Below are 14,833 nucleotides of genomic sequence, written 5' to 3' on the forward strand. Positions count from 1 at the left end.
ATGAGCACATATTTAGAAGTTAGGGTGATGGAGTTGTGTTTTCTGCAGAGAAAAGTTGCCTATTTTCAAAGAAAATGTGCCGTCATCAAGTCAGATGTTCTTGTTTTTTTGACAGAAAAAGTAAGAAGTAAGCAGAGAACCTCCTCGTCGTCTGGTGCTGAAACCCAGAGACCAAATCAAAATAGACTCCTGGATTCCCCAGAAGAGACTCAGCAGAGTAACACATTAGATCTTGCAGCAAGTGGGCCTGAGACTGGTAGTGTTTCCTCCGTGCTCTCCAGTGCTGAGGAAGGAGGAAGATGCGAGGTCCGAGAAGAAGGCGGAGCCGCTGTACTGGACTCAAGTCGCGTTGGGAGCGAGGCCTACCTGACCGCCTCAGACGACAGCAGCTCTCTGTTTGACGACGACATGCAGCGAGTGGGCCCCTCAGATGGGGATAAAACGAGGGAGGACTGCACCTCTGAGGAACTCAACCAGCGATTCCGGTCACAGACCCTTGACTCGTCGTCCTCATCCAGCGAACCGAAGACCCCCAGCCCCGGCGTCACGACACCAGCTCTCACTCCTAAACGACCCAACCCACCCCAGGACTTTAGAGACAACCCAGCATCACCCAAGCAACCCCGACTCCGGACCCCAACGGGTGTGGGTTTGGTGCATGTAACCATGGCCAAAAAGCACCTGAGCCAACCGCCGGTCAGCACAGAGGCAGCGCACGGACAAACACGCAACGCCCTCAGCATGCTGCGCTCCCCCCGGCCACAGGAAACAAACCTTGACCAAGGGGCGGAGGTTAGCATGGAAACGGGCAGGGATCCGCCCCCGCAGATCCGCCCCGGCTCTCGTGCCAAACCCACAATGCTTTCCATACAGGCCGCACCCGTCCCTTCTGATGGTTGTCTAGAAATAACCCCAGACAGTCGCAGTTCACCTCCTACACCCCCTTTACACAGACTCCCCTCCTGGGTAAGTATGCATATTTCTAGTTTTGAAATGTGCCGGTAAAAACCGAGACAAATCATCATGAAATTGCTTTGCTGTGGCGACCTCTCCTAGGTAGACGCTGAACGATAAAAACAACCACAACTTTGTATTCTGTTATTACGCAGCCAATGCAAACTTCCAATAGCATCAAGTTTCAGCATATATTGCAGTTATTAGTATATTACTATTTGCCTGTCGTACCACTTTTGTGACTTTATTACGATTTCCCTCGTGAGGATAAGTGGTTGAAAATGAATGAATAAATAATAACAAAAAATATTTATATTTCAGGAAATTTTTTGAGGCTGCATGGTGGTCGAGTGGTTAGCGCCCAGACCTCACAGCTAGGAGACCAGGGTTCAATTCCACCCTCGGCCATCTCTGTGTGGTGTTTGCATGTTCTCCCCGTGCATGAGTGGGTTTTCTCCGGGTACTCCGGTTTCCTCCCACATTCCAAAAACATGCTAGGTTAATTAGCGACTCCAAATTGTCCATAGGTATGAATGTGAGTGTGAATGGTTGTTTGTTAGGATAGGCTCCAGCACCCCTGCGACCCTCGTGAGGATAAGCGGTAGAAAATGAATGAATTAATGACATTTTGGGATTTTTTTTTTTGCCTGAATTGAGTATTTTCAAGTATAAACATTAATAAAAATACAAAAAAATACAAATATTACCCAGGGTTCACACTGAATCCATTGCGGCTCCGGTTCTGATCCAGTCCAGCTTGCCGCAAAATGCCACTCACACTGACTCCGGTAGGCACTGCGGCGAGTGTTTGTGCGCAGACCTCACAGCTAGGAGACCATGGTTCAATTCCACCCTCAGCCATCTCTGTGTGGTGTTTGCATGTTCTCCCTGTGCATGTGTGGGTGCACATGTCCGGGTACTCCGGTTTCCTCCCACATTCCAAAAACATGCTAGGTTAATTAGCGACTCCAAATTGTCCATAGGTATGAATGTGAGTGTGAATGGTTGTTTGTCTATATGTGCCCTGTGATTGGCTGGCCACCAGTCCAGGGTGTAATCCGCCTCTCGCCCGAAGACAGCTGGGATAGGCTCCAGCATACTAATACTTATACATACAACACACTAATGTTGTGGACAGTTTACGTACACTAACGTGCTCGCGTCTCTATAGGAGAGTCGCATCTATGCAGTGGCTAAATCAGGAATCAGGCTCTCCGAGACGTCCTGCGCTGACTCGGCTAGCAAAGGTAAAGTGTGAGATTGTCATGACGACAAAGTCAAACTCAGATGATGACTTATAGACCGTGTGTTGCAGACCCCTCGCTGCAATCTTCCTATCCCGCCTTCGTAATTTACACGTCCCTCGTTTATAAAAACATGACCACACCAGTGTACACTACTCTGAAGGGGGTAAGTACAACACTTTTAAGGCCTGTTGTTATGGTTTCAATGTTGTTATGGTTTCAACGTGTCTCTGCAGAAAGCCACTCTGCTGAGCAGCAGTCCATTCTCCGACGAGTCATCCAGCTCAGACGAGTCGTCCAGTTCAGGAGAAGAGGATGGTTCCTTATGCAGCTCCCACAACTCCTCCGGGTCCCACAAGGACAGTATCCCAGGCAGTCCACGCTCTCTAAAAAGAGGTACTAATCCAAAAACTTTATGTAAATTTCAATCTCAACAGTCAGACGCAAATGCTTCAACAATCAAGTTACAGTAGAGCCATGCTTGCCGGGCAAAATGGCAAAAATCTGTGACTAATTCAGACTTGTGACTCCAATTTCAGATCAACCTTTGCAATAAAAGTTCTTTCATTCATTTATTCTTTTCATTCATTTATTCCTTTTCTACCGCTTCTCCTCACGGGGTGCTGGAGCCTATCGCAGCTGTCTACACCCTGGACTGGTGGCCAGCCAATCACAGGGCACATATAGACAAACAACCATTCACACTCACATTCATACCTATGGACAATTTGGAGTCGCCAATTAACCTAGCAGGTTTTTGGAAATTTTGGAAATTCCAAAAACATGCATGCACGGGGAGAACATGCAAACTCCACACAGAGATGGCCGAGGGTGGAATTGAACCCAGGTCTCCTAGATGTGAGGTCTGCACGCTAACCACTCGACCGCCGTGCAGCCTGCAATGAATATAATATAATATATAATATATATATATAATAATAAAAGTGTACAGATACTCACCGATAATGAACGATAAACAGAGTCACGGTGTTACAAGCATATGTATGAGTTTCACTTTTGCGTCTCGCAGCAAACAACAATGGTGCATTCAAGGGCCATCAAACAAAGTGTGAATTCTCAACCTTGGCTAAAAAAAAATCTCTGTTGAAATCTCAACCTTTACTAACAAAAGTAAAAACATAAACATGGAAAAAATTTAAGTATTATGTACAAAAATAATAATAATTTGTTACTATGAGTTTGCAGTGCCATGAATGTACAGATTTTCCACTGTACACTGATTTTTGTACCGTGGATTTTTGTCATATTCAGCTGTTATTCAGCTTGATTTTATGGAAACGTCCTATCCAGGTTTTGACAAGAAGGTTCCATCCATTTACTGTATGGAAGCACTTTCTATGCATCCATCCATCAGGGTGACGGAGACCTGGAGCCTATCCTAGCTGGCTTTGGGCAAAAGGTAGTTTTACACCCTGGAATGGTCGCCAGTCAAAGTCAAAGGACGACTCACCCACTATAATTTAAAAACTGTATTTTCTGAATTCCATGACCGAAATGTGGTCCATAATATGTTGACCTTTTTGCCTGCAGCGGTGTCCATGTCTTCCATGACATCAGAGAGCGACTACGCCATCCCACCTGATGCCTATTCCACTGACACCGAGTGCTCTGAACCGGAACAGAAACTCCCCAAAACTTGCTCTTCTGCTCGAGACAACAGCAAGAATGTATGTATTTGTATTTCAAACAAACATTACCAATATTAGATGTTCCCAAGACAAATAATGACAGTATAAAGGATAAAACGCTTTGTTTTTTAATCATTTAAGCTTCAAAAATGAAATGCCATTATTGTTTATACATTATACACATTATACACGTTGTTTTAGGAATCAATGGAGAAATCAGGCTACCTGCTGAAAATGGTGAAGACCTGGAAGAAAACCTGGAAGAGGCGCTGGTTCGTCTTGAAAGACGGAGAGCTGCTTTACTATAAATCCCCAGTGAGTTTGTCACATCACGTCTAACACTTCCACATATATGTACGTATGTATGCAGCATAGATTTTCAATATTGTATTTTTACAGCTTTTGAATCAGCGCCGGTATACTAAATATTATATGCTGCTGATAGAAATGTTAACAAATGTTAACAACATGTGAAAAATTGCAAGATTGTGCAGTGTTGGATCTTAAGGAGGTTCTAGGTAGAGTTTCAAAATGGTAATGGTAATAGTAATAGTAATGGTAATGGTAATGGTAATGGTTTTATTTCATTTGAACATGCATCAGATTACAATTGAGTGCATCCCATAATCAGTTCCCAGTTCCACATGTCCAAAAGGAGTAGGAAGAAGCAAAGCTTATTAAATCCTACCCCTCCATCTGGTACTTTTACTGTTACATTTGTTCACTTCCTGTTTTCCTAATATAGTTCAAGTTTTTTTTTTGTTATTTTTTTATTTTTAATTAATAATTATTTTAAAATTATTTTAAAATTATTTTTAAATATTTTAAAATTATTTTTTAATTATTTTTTAATTATTTTTAAATTATTTTTAATTTTTTTGCATTGTTTGGCTTCCTCACTCAATCCATTCCATAGTTTGATTCCACATACTGAAATGCTATGGCGTTTTTTCGGTCTGAGCAATAGAGTGAAATAGGCTGTTCATCAGCTGATGGAAAGTCTAAGCTGAAATCTAGGAGAAAAATATGGACTCAATGTCATTTTCGGTCAGGTCATGATCTTTTGATGGCAAAGGTGAAAGAGCTTTCTCTCTTTGCACACGGTGGGATTGTTGAGCTGCATAAGCAAGGCCTCCCGCAGCACGCCTGGATCTGATGGTTAGGAAATCTGATAGTGGGAGGAAGCTGGAGTTCCCGAAAAAAAAAACACGCATGCACAGGGAGAACATGCAAACCTCACACAGAGATGACCGAGGGTGGAATTGAACTCGGGTCTCCTAGCTGTGAGGTCTGCGCGCTAACCACTCATCCATCCAATGCATTATTATATGAGAAATATGTGACTGTTCTCAACGATTTGAATTTCTACAAGCTCCTATTTATGTTTCCGTAGAGCGATGTGATCAGGAAACCTCAAGGTCAGATTGAGGTCAACGCCACCAGTAACATTGCACGTGGGGAAGGAAAACAAGTTCTCCAGGTATTCTTATGATATTTTAGTCATTGACTATATTTGATGTATTCATTCAAGACAAGTATAACTGCTTTGTCCTTTGTATTGTTGTGTGTAGATAGTAACAGGAAAGCGAGTGTACTACCTCAAAGCAGACTCACCCAACTTGCTGGAGGAGTGGCTTAGAGTGCTGCAGAGTGTGCTGCGGGTCAAAGCCGCAAGTCCGCTCTTCACTCAGCCGGATGTACGTCCCACCATGAAGGGACAGCTTATCAAGGTTACACTGTCGGTCTGACTTTTTCCCGATATGCAATTTTACTGTACATGAAGTTACGTTTGTTTTTTTTTCTGGACATTCACCAATGTTCTTACTTCTCACTGAACAATTTATTTTTTCAAAATGGCAGGTAAAACACGGTTACTCTAAACGGGTTTGGTGCGCCCTGATTGGCAAGACCCTGTACTACTTTCGCAGCCAAGAAGACAAGGTACGATTTACAGTATTACAACAACCTAGCATGCTACAATGCATTGCGGCCACTCTGGTCCACAATATTGAGTATTTACATTTAGGCTTTCGAAGTGATCTCTCGACTCTTTGCGCTTGTACACTATACCACCAAAAGTATTTGCTCACATATGAACTTAAGTGCCATCCCATTAGTAACACATCGGGTTCGATACGATGGCGGTCCACCTTTTGCGGCTATTATGGAATGGAATGGCCTTTATTATCATCATACAAGATGTACAACGAGATTGGAGAGCTTCTCCTTTCAGTGCAGTAGTCAAGTTTAGAAAAAAAAGTACAGTAAAGTCTTGTTATATCGATATTCTCGGGAGTCGGAAAAAATACCGATATAACCGGACTATCCATATATCCGATCCTGCGCCGAACTGCATTAAAAGTGGGCGGATCTTTGATATGGCATGTCATTTTCTCCTTGAGTTCATGGATTGCGTATCTAGCATGCTTTTGTACTACAATAAATTTTGTACTACAGTAAATAAAAATAAACTTACGCTGTAGTGATTACCGGTTACCGGGACATAATTCACCCTGGAACTATCGATAGGGAAGGTGTTGCCACCCGGAGGGGTAGGCGCGAGGGACGGGTGTTTTCCGCTGTGTGTGCTGCACTCTGGTGGTGGAAGTGTGAAAAATAAAGTTGACTGGAAGCAGCCGTTCGCCGTGTTCTTTTTTGGTATTGAAATCCTTAAGCAAAGATTGATTTAAGCTGTTTTTGTATCGATATAAGCAGACCAAATTGGCTGGCGGGAGATGAAAAGGGCATCGTAGTAACCGGATTATCATAATAACCGGGTATCGTACTAACGGAGCTAATTATATCATAAAAGACTAGAAATTTGCCGGGAAATGAAAATAGTATCGTAATAAGTAGTAATTCGTTTTAACCGATATCGATATAACGAGACTTTACTGTATATAAAAGTAGAGTAAAAAAGACAATTTAACAAGATATATACAAGATAATACAATATATATAATATATATACAAGATATATAATATATACAAGATATTACGGCTTCAACTCTTCATGGAATCGATATCGATACCGTGTTTTTCACTGATACTAATCTTGCTTTATAATAGCAATCCCCTCCGCTGATCACACTTCCAAGGCTTGCGATACAAGGCCCCCACGTCCAAGGCTGCTGTACTTGTAAGTGTGGGTAAAATTTGGGGATGAGTACCACCTCGATACGGATTTGGGAGCATGCAGACACTATGCAGGATTGGCAAAAAACCTTGGCGACCCCTAATATAGCCCGTAGTACATTTAACATTTACACTGTATGTATCGGTACCAGCCGATTCACTCATGGATTATCGGTATCGGCAGAATTAAACCCTGATCTGAACCTTTCTAGTCTTTATTGATTTACTGTATTTTTTATATATGTTTTCAGTTTCCACTTGGTCAGATTAAGCTTTGGGATGCCCGGGTGGAGGAAGTAGACAGGTCTCAGGACTCAGACGATGACCTGAAAGCATGCGGGGGCGGCTTACAGGAAGTGTCCTTTACCATCGCCATCCACACGCAGGATCAAGAACCGACTTATTTGCTCATTGAGTCCCGCAATGAGAAGGTACATAAGTCAGTTGATGATGAATCCGTTATCCAATTCATCAACTATTTGGTTAATTGTTTTGGATTTAAAAATGCAAATATTCTCAGATTTCAGCCTCTGAAATATGAATATTTTGTACATTTTCTTAGTCAATATTTTTCCCCTTTCTGTGAAACTACTAAATGTTTGTGTTAGGTACATATTGATTCTGTCTACGGCCTATTATTAGAAAATAATTGTTAGTTCCAGCCCTACTGGATAGGACTACACTTCCAGAACTTGACAAAAGTCTGGGTCTTGTCCAGGCCTCGTGGTTGTACCATCTGTGCGTCGCAGCAGCAACCATGATGGGGAAAGTCGGCACCGAGTTTGAACAATTGGTGGGGAAACTTTTTCAACTGGATGGAGATCCGAGTAAGTGTTTCACATATTTTGGTTTGAAAGACTCAGTTCATACATATATGAAACTATATCACACGTCTCGACTGTCTGGACTGCTTTGTTTGGGGTCTTGGTTCTGCAGACTAGTTTGTTATGGCTAACTTACTCTGTTAGCCATTTGTATTCTTGCAAATGCATAACTAAGGGAAAAAATACATAACATGTATTTTTCATAAATAAATAAATAAATAGAAATACATAATTAAATATATATGAATAAAAAATAAATTAATAAAAATTAAATTAATAAAAAATAAACTAATAAATTCTAAAATAATAAAAAATATAATAATATAATAACAATAAAAATAATAATTAATAAATAAATATATCCTTTTTTTAATGTGATTTTGCATACGATTTTGCTTTTTGTTTCTGTGGTTGCATTTTATGAATTTCTGAGACTCGTGTCAATTAGTCTTTGTTTGCTATCTGTTAATTCATTTGTTTTGAAGAATGATCCTTTTCCATTTTCAGGCTCACCCATGTGGAGACGCCCAACGTTGTCTTTCAGCAAAGAGGCTCTATCGTCTCCTCTCACCACGCTGCCTTCACAGGCCCTGCAAACAGAGGCTGTCAAACTTTTTAAGGTGCAGGAAAGTCCATTACAATATATTACAAGATTTTCTTAGCAATCACTTTGTTTTAATTAAAAAAAACACAGATTGGTGTTTGACTAAGCAGATCCAAACTCCAAAATACAACTCTTCTCAAACTAAAAATCACACTTGATGTGTTTGATACATTCTTTGGCATTTGGACTTGGTAATGGTTTTATTTCATTTGAACATGCATCAGATTACAATTGAATGCATCACATAATCAGTTCACAGTTCCACATGTCCAAAAGGAGTAGGAAGAAGCAAAGCTTATTAAATCCTACCCTTCCATCTGGTACTTTTACAATCAGTAACTGTTACATTTGTTCACTTCCTGCTTTCCTAATAGAGTTTAAGTTGTTTTTTTTTATTTTTTTTTTTTACATCATGACTGGTTCAAGACTCTTCATCCTTGTATTTAGCAAATTTATTTTATTTATTTTACAATATTATATTTTGTTATGTTTTTTATTTTTTTATATTTTATTTTTATTAATTTTTATTTAGTTTTTTTAAAACAATAAATTTTTTTTATTGTTTGTCACGTACCGAAGTAGGAGGTGATATGACCATCTTTGCGCATTGTTGTCTGCTCAGACTTGTCAGCTGTTCATCAACGCGGCTATCGATTCCCCAGCCATCGACTATCACGTATCTCTGGCTCAGAGCGCCCTGCAAGTGTGTCTGACCCACCCAGAGCTTCAAAATGAGTTCCTCTGCCAACTTATCAAACAGACCCGGCAGAGACAACCGCCCGGCCAGCCGGGACCACTGCAGGTGAACATGCTTGATCATGAACTACACCACAGCCACCAACAGAGGGCGCTGTTTAGCAATGAATGGGTGCTTTCATTGGTGACGCATTGCCAGTCTTGTACTGATGTCTGATGTTTCTGTGTCACTTTTTAGGGTTGGCAGTTTTTAGCCTTGTGTGTTGGACTATTTCTGCCTCAGCATCCTTTCCTCTGGCTGCTCCAATCTCATCTTAAAAGACACGGAGAGTCCAGGTGACAGTTCCACCCCCTCCACAATAGCACTACAGTCATCTCTACAGTACACCGGGGGTGGGCAAAATACGGCCAAATCCAGCCCGCTAAGCATTTGCATCTGGCCCGCCAGTTCCTTCCAAAGTATTTAAGTTAAACCGAGACAACCTTTGGATGGTTCAAGTAGCTTTTCAGACAACTACCACACCCAAATTAACCGACCCAATGGAGTCGAAAAAAGGGGTGTCGTTTACATGTTCTTTAATAGTCAATGTTTTATTGTTCATTGTTCATCGACACAAGTTTTGACCAAAATGTAATCAAATTTGAAACATAATTTCCTGATTATGTCGACTGACACATTTTAGCATCATATTTGGCAGTTTGTATGTATGCTTAATAGACTTAATAGTCTTAATAGACTAAAATGCACTTTGACATAAATGATATAATAATAAAACATACACATAATACATTTGTAATACTGACATAGCATTATGCAATTCAGTTTGTGGAAGAAAAAAAGCATTATTTTGAATAATTCTTGTTTCTGTGTGTCAACTTCATACAAATATAATTCAAAATGAAGTACTTGTGACGCTGGTTGCTCTGCATGAATTTTAATCCCATTTGTTTTTCCGGTAATGGAGCCCTACCAGCTAAAATGACTGTAGTTTTATCTTCTACTGATTCAGTATATTGTACCTTGTAGCATGATTAATACTATTATTGGTTTTGTTTTGCTTACAATGTAAATTTAAATTTAGAATGTGATTTTTTTAATTTATTTATTTAACTTAAACTAAATATATGAATGGCATTAAGCCAACTAAAACTAAATATATGAATGGCATTAGGCCAACTAAAACTAAATATATGAATGGCATTAGGCCAACTAAAACTAAATATATGAATGGCATTAAGCCAACTAAAACTAAATATATGAATGGCATTAGGCCAAGCAAATCAACGCTTCCAATTGTGTCCACAGGACCGAGGTGGGTAAATACGCCATCTACTGCCAACGTTCGATGGAGCGCACCCAGCAGAAAGGCGAGAGGCAGGCCAGACCCTCCCGTATGGAGATCCTGTCCATACTTCTCAGGAATCCCTACCACCATTCCCTGCCCTTCAGTGTGCCTGTTCACTTCCTCAACAACACCTATCAGGTAATGATTAGGAACACAGCAGGTCATATTGCCGTCAGATGCCATGCAGGCAGTTATTAAATAGATATGAAGACTTCTGTCAGGCCTTGAATGCACCATAGTTATGCTACACCGCAACACTGCTTCCATCCGTTCATCAATCATCTTACATCATCATGAGTAGCTATACATTTTGTTGTACGTGTAGTATTTCACGTTGCTCACAAGGTGTCAGTAACGTTACGTTACATCACTGAGAACGACACAATAACCACCCCAGAAAGAACTATCCAGAAACTGGAAGTAGAAAAGGAACAACCACAAGGAACTCCCACAATGCTAACATGTGGGAGTCTTCGTGTCTTTAGGGCGAGAGGCGGGGTACACCCTGCACTGGTGGCCAGCCAATCACAGGGCACATATAGACAAACAATCATTCCAACCAATTTGAAGTCGCCAATTAACCTAGCATGATTTTGGAATGTGTGAGGAAAAACCCCAGAGAAAACTCACGCATGCACGAGGGAATTGAACATTGGTCTCCTAGCTGCGAGGTCTGTGCACTAACCACTCTGTCAACATGTCTTTTCTCGTATTATATCTACTATATTGGGCAATGCAAGTGTAAAGGTGACTATAGGGTTATTATTTCATGTCTAAAGGGCTCTAATAATAAAATCAAGAAATGAACGTATTTGAAACAGTTGCTTTTATTGCAAATGTTGATCCAAAATTGAGCGAAAACATGAAGCTGGCAGAGTGGAGTGTTTTTCAAAATGATTTTTTTTATTGGTATATGAATTGCTCAGGGTGGCACGGCGGTCGAGTGGTGAGACCTCACAGCTAGGAGACCAAGGTTCGATTCCACCCTCGGCCATCTCTGTGTGGCGTTTGCATGTTCTCCCCGTGCATGCGTGGGTTTTCTCCGGGTATTGGCTGGCCACCAGTCCAGGGTGTACCCCGCCTCTCGCCCCAAAGACAGCCAGCCGGGATAGGCTCCAGCACCCGATTCACCATATCACCTATTTGTTGAAATGACCAAAATAAATTCTGTGTATATGTGTAACTAATCTGCAATTAATATGAACAACTACAGCTCTAAAATGTCTTTCCGTAGGTGGTGAGCTTTGATGCATCGACCACCGTGGATGAGTTCCAGTGTCGTCTCAACCAGGACACCGGCATGAGGAAAACAGGACTGTCTGGTTTCAGCCTGTACACCGATGACCCGACTGGACGAGAACTGGAACATGGCCTTCATCAGGGAAGCATCAAGGTGCGTTTCTGATCATTGGCAGGGAATGCTTCTGTTGTTTGTACATCACAAATAGAAAGAAAATCATGTGTGTGTGTGTGTGTGAGAATTTGCAAGCTGCCCGTGTGCCTGCATGGATTTACACACAGTCCGTCTACGAGTTAACATTTTTGTCTGCATGTCTCATGCCTGCAGATTTGTGATATTATCTCCAAATGGGAGCAAGCATCTAAAGAGCAGCACTCTGGCAAGTCAGAAAATACCAGAACAGTCCGCCTCACCTACAAGAACAGGTAAAGAAAGCACTCTAGTAGTACTTATGGTTAGCGTGTAGGCGTGTAGGCGATTCCCCCTTGGGCATCTCTGCGTGGGTTTGTGACACAAAACATATTGTTATAGTTTAACAATTATACATTTACATACACAAAACAGTTCAAAATTAATATAAATGATGAATGAAAGGGATAAAGGATTGTTGTTCAGATTGTTGCCAAAGACACGATGTGGCAGCAAGATAACCTCACCACCATTCAATAGTGTTCATTTCCCCTGACCCTCAAATCCCACTCAAGTAAACCATCATATCCAGGATTCGAACCCCTTCAGATACGATCTTCACTTTTCCAGGCTGTACTTCTCCAGCCAGGTGAGGGGAGAATCCGAGAGGGAAAGGTTGCTGCTGGCCTATCAGACCAATGAGGCCATCGTCGCGGGACACTTCCCCGTCAACAAAGAACTGGCTCTGGAAATGGCCGCCTTACTCGCCCAGGTCTGAAAGTACCTTCACGGATCTAACCTTTCTCTGAACATTTTCAGTTATATTTCTATATTTCTATATTTGTCATTTTTCAGGTTGAGTTTGGGGATTTTGAACGCCCCTTCTTGACTCCTGGACCACTTCAAACAAAGTCCAACCAGACCTTGAAACAGGTTCTGGACAGATTCTACCCCAAACAGTACCGCCGGATCACATCTGAGGACAATCTTAGGTACTAAAATACACATTTATGAATAATTATTGCATTTTTTTTTTAGTACAAGTAAGTTTAAAATCTTTGATTTTGCTTCCAGACAATTACTCCAGTGTCTCTCTGCCCGCTGGGCCTCGCTCAGAGGTCGAAGTTCCTCTGAGTGTGTCAGGATTTACCTGACTGTTGCTAAGAAGTGGCCTTTTTTTGGAGCCAAGTTATTTGAAGCAGAGGTGAGTGGGACTGAAATATGGCGAAAATGAATGATGTTTGAACTGTTTGATTCAAAATGAAAGTATTAGAATTTGAAACATAATTTTGGGTGACGGAGAGTATGAGAGAAGAAAAGGGATATTTGACATTTCATGGCTGCATTTATTTTGTTGCTGGCTTTTTTGCTGTGTTTTTGCATGCAAAACGTGTACGTTTACATACTGCTAATTTACTCGTTTATATTTCATAGTGTAAATCCCAACCATTTGAAGTTCTTGTAGTTTTTGGAGGTGTTTTGTCATCACATTTTTAGCATGCAGTACAGCAAAGCAACCTCCAGATGTTTAAAGTGCTCCCACAAAGTAGGAATATTATCATAGTTAGACTACAGAAAAACTTCTAAATATATATATTTTTAAATTATTAGAGCCCTGCAGACATGAAATAACACCGCCATAGTCACTATTATTATGCAATACTGTAGACATACAGTAAGAATATACATATATCAAGGAAGGACAATATTTTATGAGAATAAAGTCAAAATATTTTAGGAATAAAGTCATAATTAGGAAGGAAATTTATCATTAGAAAGCTGAAATATAGACAGCCGAAATAAAAAATGCAATTTTATAAAAATAAAGTTAAAATATTAAGAGAAAAAAGTCGCAATTTTATGAGAAAAAATTTGGAAAAATTATGTTTTAGTGGCATAGAGTTGAAATATTACTGATATTATTGAAATTGTAATATAGTATAAGGAAAGCTATTGTTTTTACTGTAGACATACTAGGAGAAAATGTAAGCCATAAATAAGATTTCAGCTAGTGCGCGTTGTTGAAAATGTGTTCTTGTGTTAGGGGACTTGATTGTGGTGCGGACAGGACGTGATGTCAGGGGATAAGAGTTCATTTGTAGCTTGGCATCGGTTACGGCCACAACAGTGGCCCGTGAGATAATAATCTGGTGCAAAGTTGCTGGATATCTGGTAATGATGTGCCTCACTGAACATTACGGTGACATTACTGACACATAGTGGCCATTGTAGAATACTACACAACTTTGAATGCGTCTTCTGAATGCCATGTATTTGTATTCACCCAGTAGGTAAGTTTAGTGATAATAGAAGGAGACCACCCGTCTGCCTGAGTCAATCGATGTATTTGGGCATTAATCAGTATTGGCATAATGTACCTGGTAGTCTTCATGAGTTTATAATTTCTGTTTTGTGTTTTCAGGCCATCACTGCCTCTCCAGAGGCGGCGGCACATGTTTGGCTGGCAGTTAATGAAGATGGCATCAGCATTCTGGAGCACAACTCTATTGTGAGCTTTTTTTCCCAATTATCCAAAAGCAAGTTCGTTCCTTCGTCTGATATGCTGCACTAATTGTGTGAATATTGCCATTATACCTAGGTATAAACTTCCATCATGACTAAGCGCTGTTATGCTAGCATGCTAATATTTAGTATGTTAGCATTGCATAATGCTAATGTTAGCATTGTTTTCATAGGTATAAACTTACATAGACACGTAGCATTGTTAGCATTTTAGCCACTTTCTCAGGTATTATCTTGCATAGATACCTAAAGCTATTATGGTAGGTGTTAGCATGCTACTAGTATATTAGCATTGCTAGCATGGTAACATTAGCACGTTAACATTTTTAAACACATTCATCGGTGTAAACTTACACAGACACTTTGTGTCCTCATACTAAATGTTAGCATGTTAACATTTAGCATGCCAATGCAAACATTAGCATGTTAGCATTTTAGCCACTTTCTCAGGTATTATCTTCCATAGACACGTAAGGCTATTGTGGTAGG

General features: G+C 40.6%; 1 protein-coding gene and 1 long non-coding RNA gene across 2 annotated transcripts in view; both read left to right on the forward strand.

Annotated features, from left to right (window-relative positions):
• The window catches only part of LOC144901043 (uncharacterized), a 91,013-nt gene that overhangs the window by 55,933 nt on the left and 20,247 nt on the right, over nt 1-14,833 (forward strand). The window lies entirely within an intron of this gene.
• The window catches only part of plekhh2 (pleckstrin homology domain containing, family H (with MyTH4 domain) member 2), a 28,439-nt gene that overhangs the window by 9,460 nt on the left and 4,146 nt on the right, over nt 1-14,833 (forward strand). The window contains exons 8-28 of the mRNA XM_058064453.2: nt 116-966; nt 2,126-2,201; nt 2,270-2,364; nt 2,435-2,594; nt 3,750-3,886; nt 4,049-4,162; nt 5,241-5,327; nt 5,419-5,577; nt 5,708-5,788; nt 7,234-7,413; nt 7,701-7,809; nt 8,314-8,426; nt 9,033-9,212; nt 9,345-9,442; nt 10,413-10,590; nt 11,687-11,845; nt 12,020-12,117; nt 12,452-12,593; nt 12,677-12,813; nt 12,896-13,025; nt 14,244-14,330. Coding sequence (XP_057920436.2) covers nt 116-966; nt 2,126-2,201; nt 2,270-2,364; nt 2,435-2,594; nt 3,750-3,886; nt 4,049-4,162; nt 5,241-5,327; nt 5,419-5,577; nt 5,708-5,788; nt 7,234-7,413; nt 7,701-7,809; nt 8,314-8,426; nt 9,033-9,212; nt 9,345-9,442; nt 10,413-10,590; nt 11,687-11,845; nt 12,020-12,117; nt 12,452-12,593; nt 12,677-12,813; nt 12,896-13,025; nt 14,244-14,330 — 3,371 coding nt within the window. The remainder of the gene's footprint in view (nt 1-115; nt 967-2,125; nt 2,202-2,269; nt 2,365-2,434; nt 2,595-3,749; nt 3,887-4,048; nt 4,163-5,240; nt 5,328-5,418; nt 5,578-5,707; nt 5,789-7,233; nt 7,414-7,700; nt 7,810-8,313; nt 8,427-9,032; nt 9,213-9,344; nt 9,443-10,412; nt 10,591-11,686; nt 11,846-12,019; nt 12,118-12,451; nt 12,594-12,676; nt 12,814-12,895; nt 13,026-14,243; nt 14,331-14,833) is intronic.

The sequence above is a fragment of the Doryrhamphus excisus genome, linkage group LG10 (genome assembly GCF_037039965.1).
Source record: "Doryrhamphus excisus strain RoL-2023G ecotype Guam linkage group LG10, RoL_Dexc_Guam_v1.1, whole genome shotgun sequence".
Lineage (NCBI taxonomy): Eukaryota > Metazoa > Chordata > Actinopteri > Syngnathiformes > Syngnathidae > Doryrhamphus > Doryrhamphus excisus.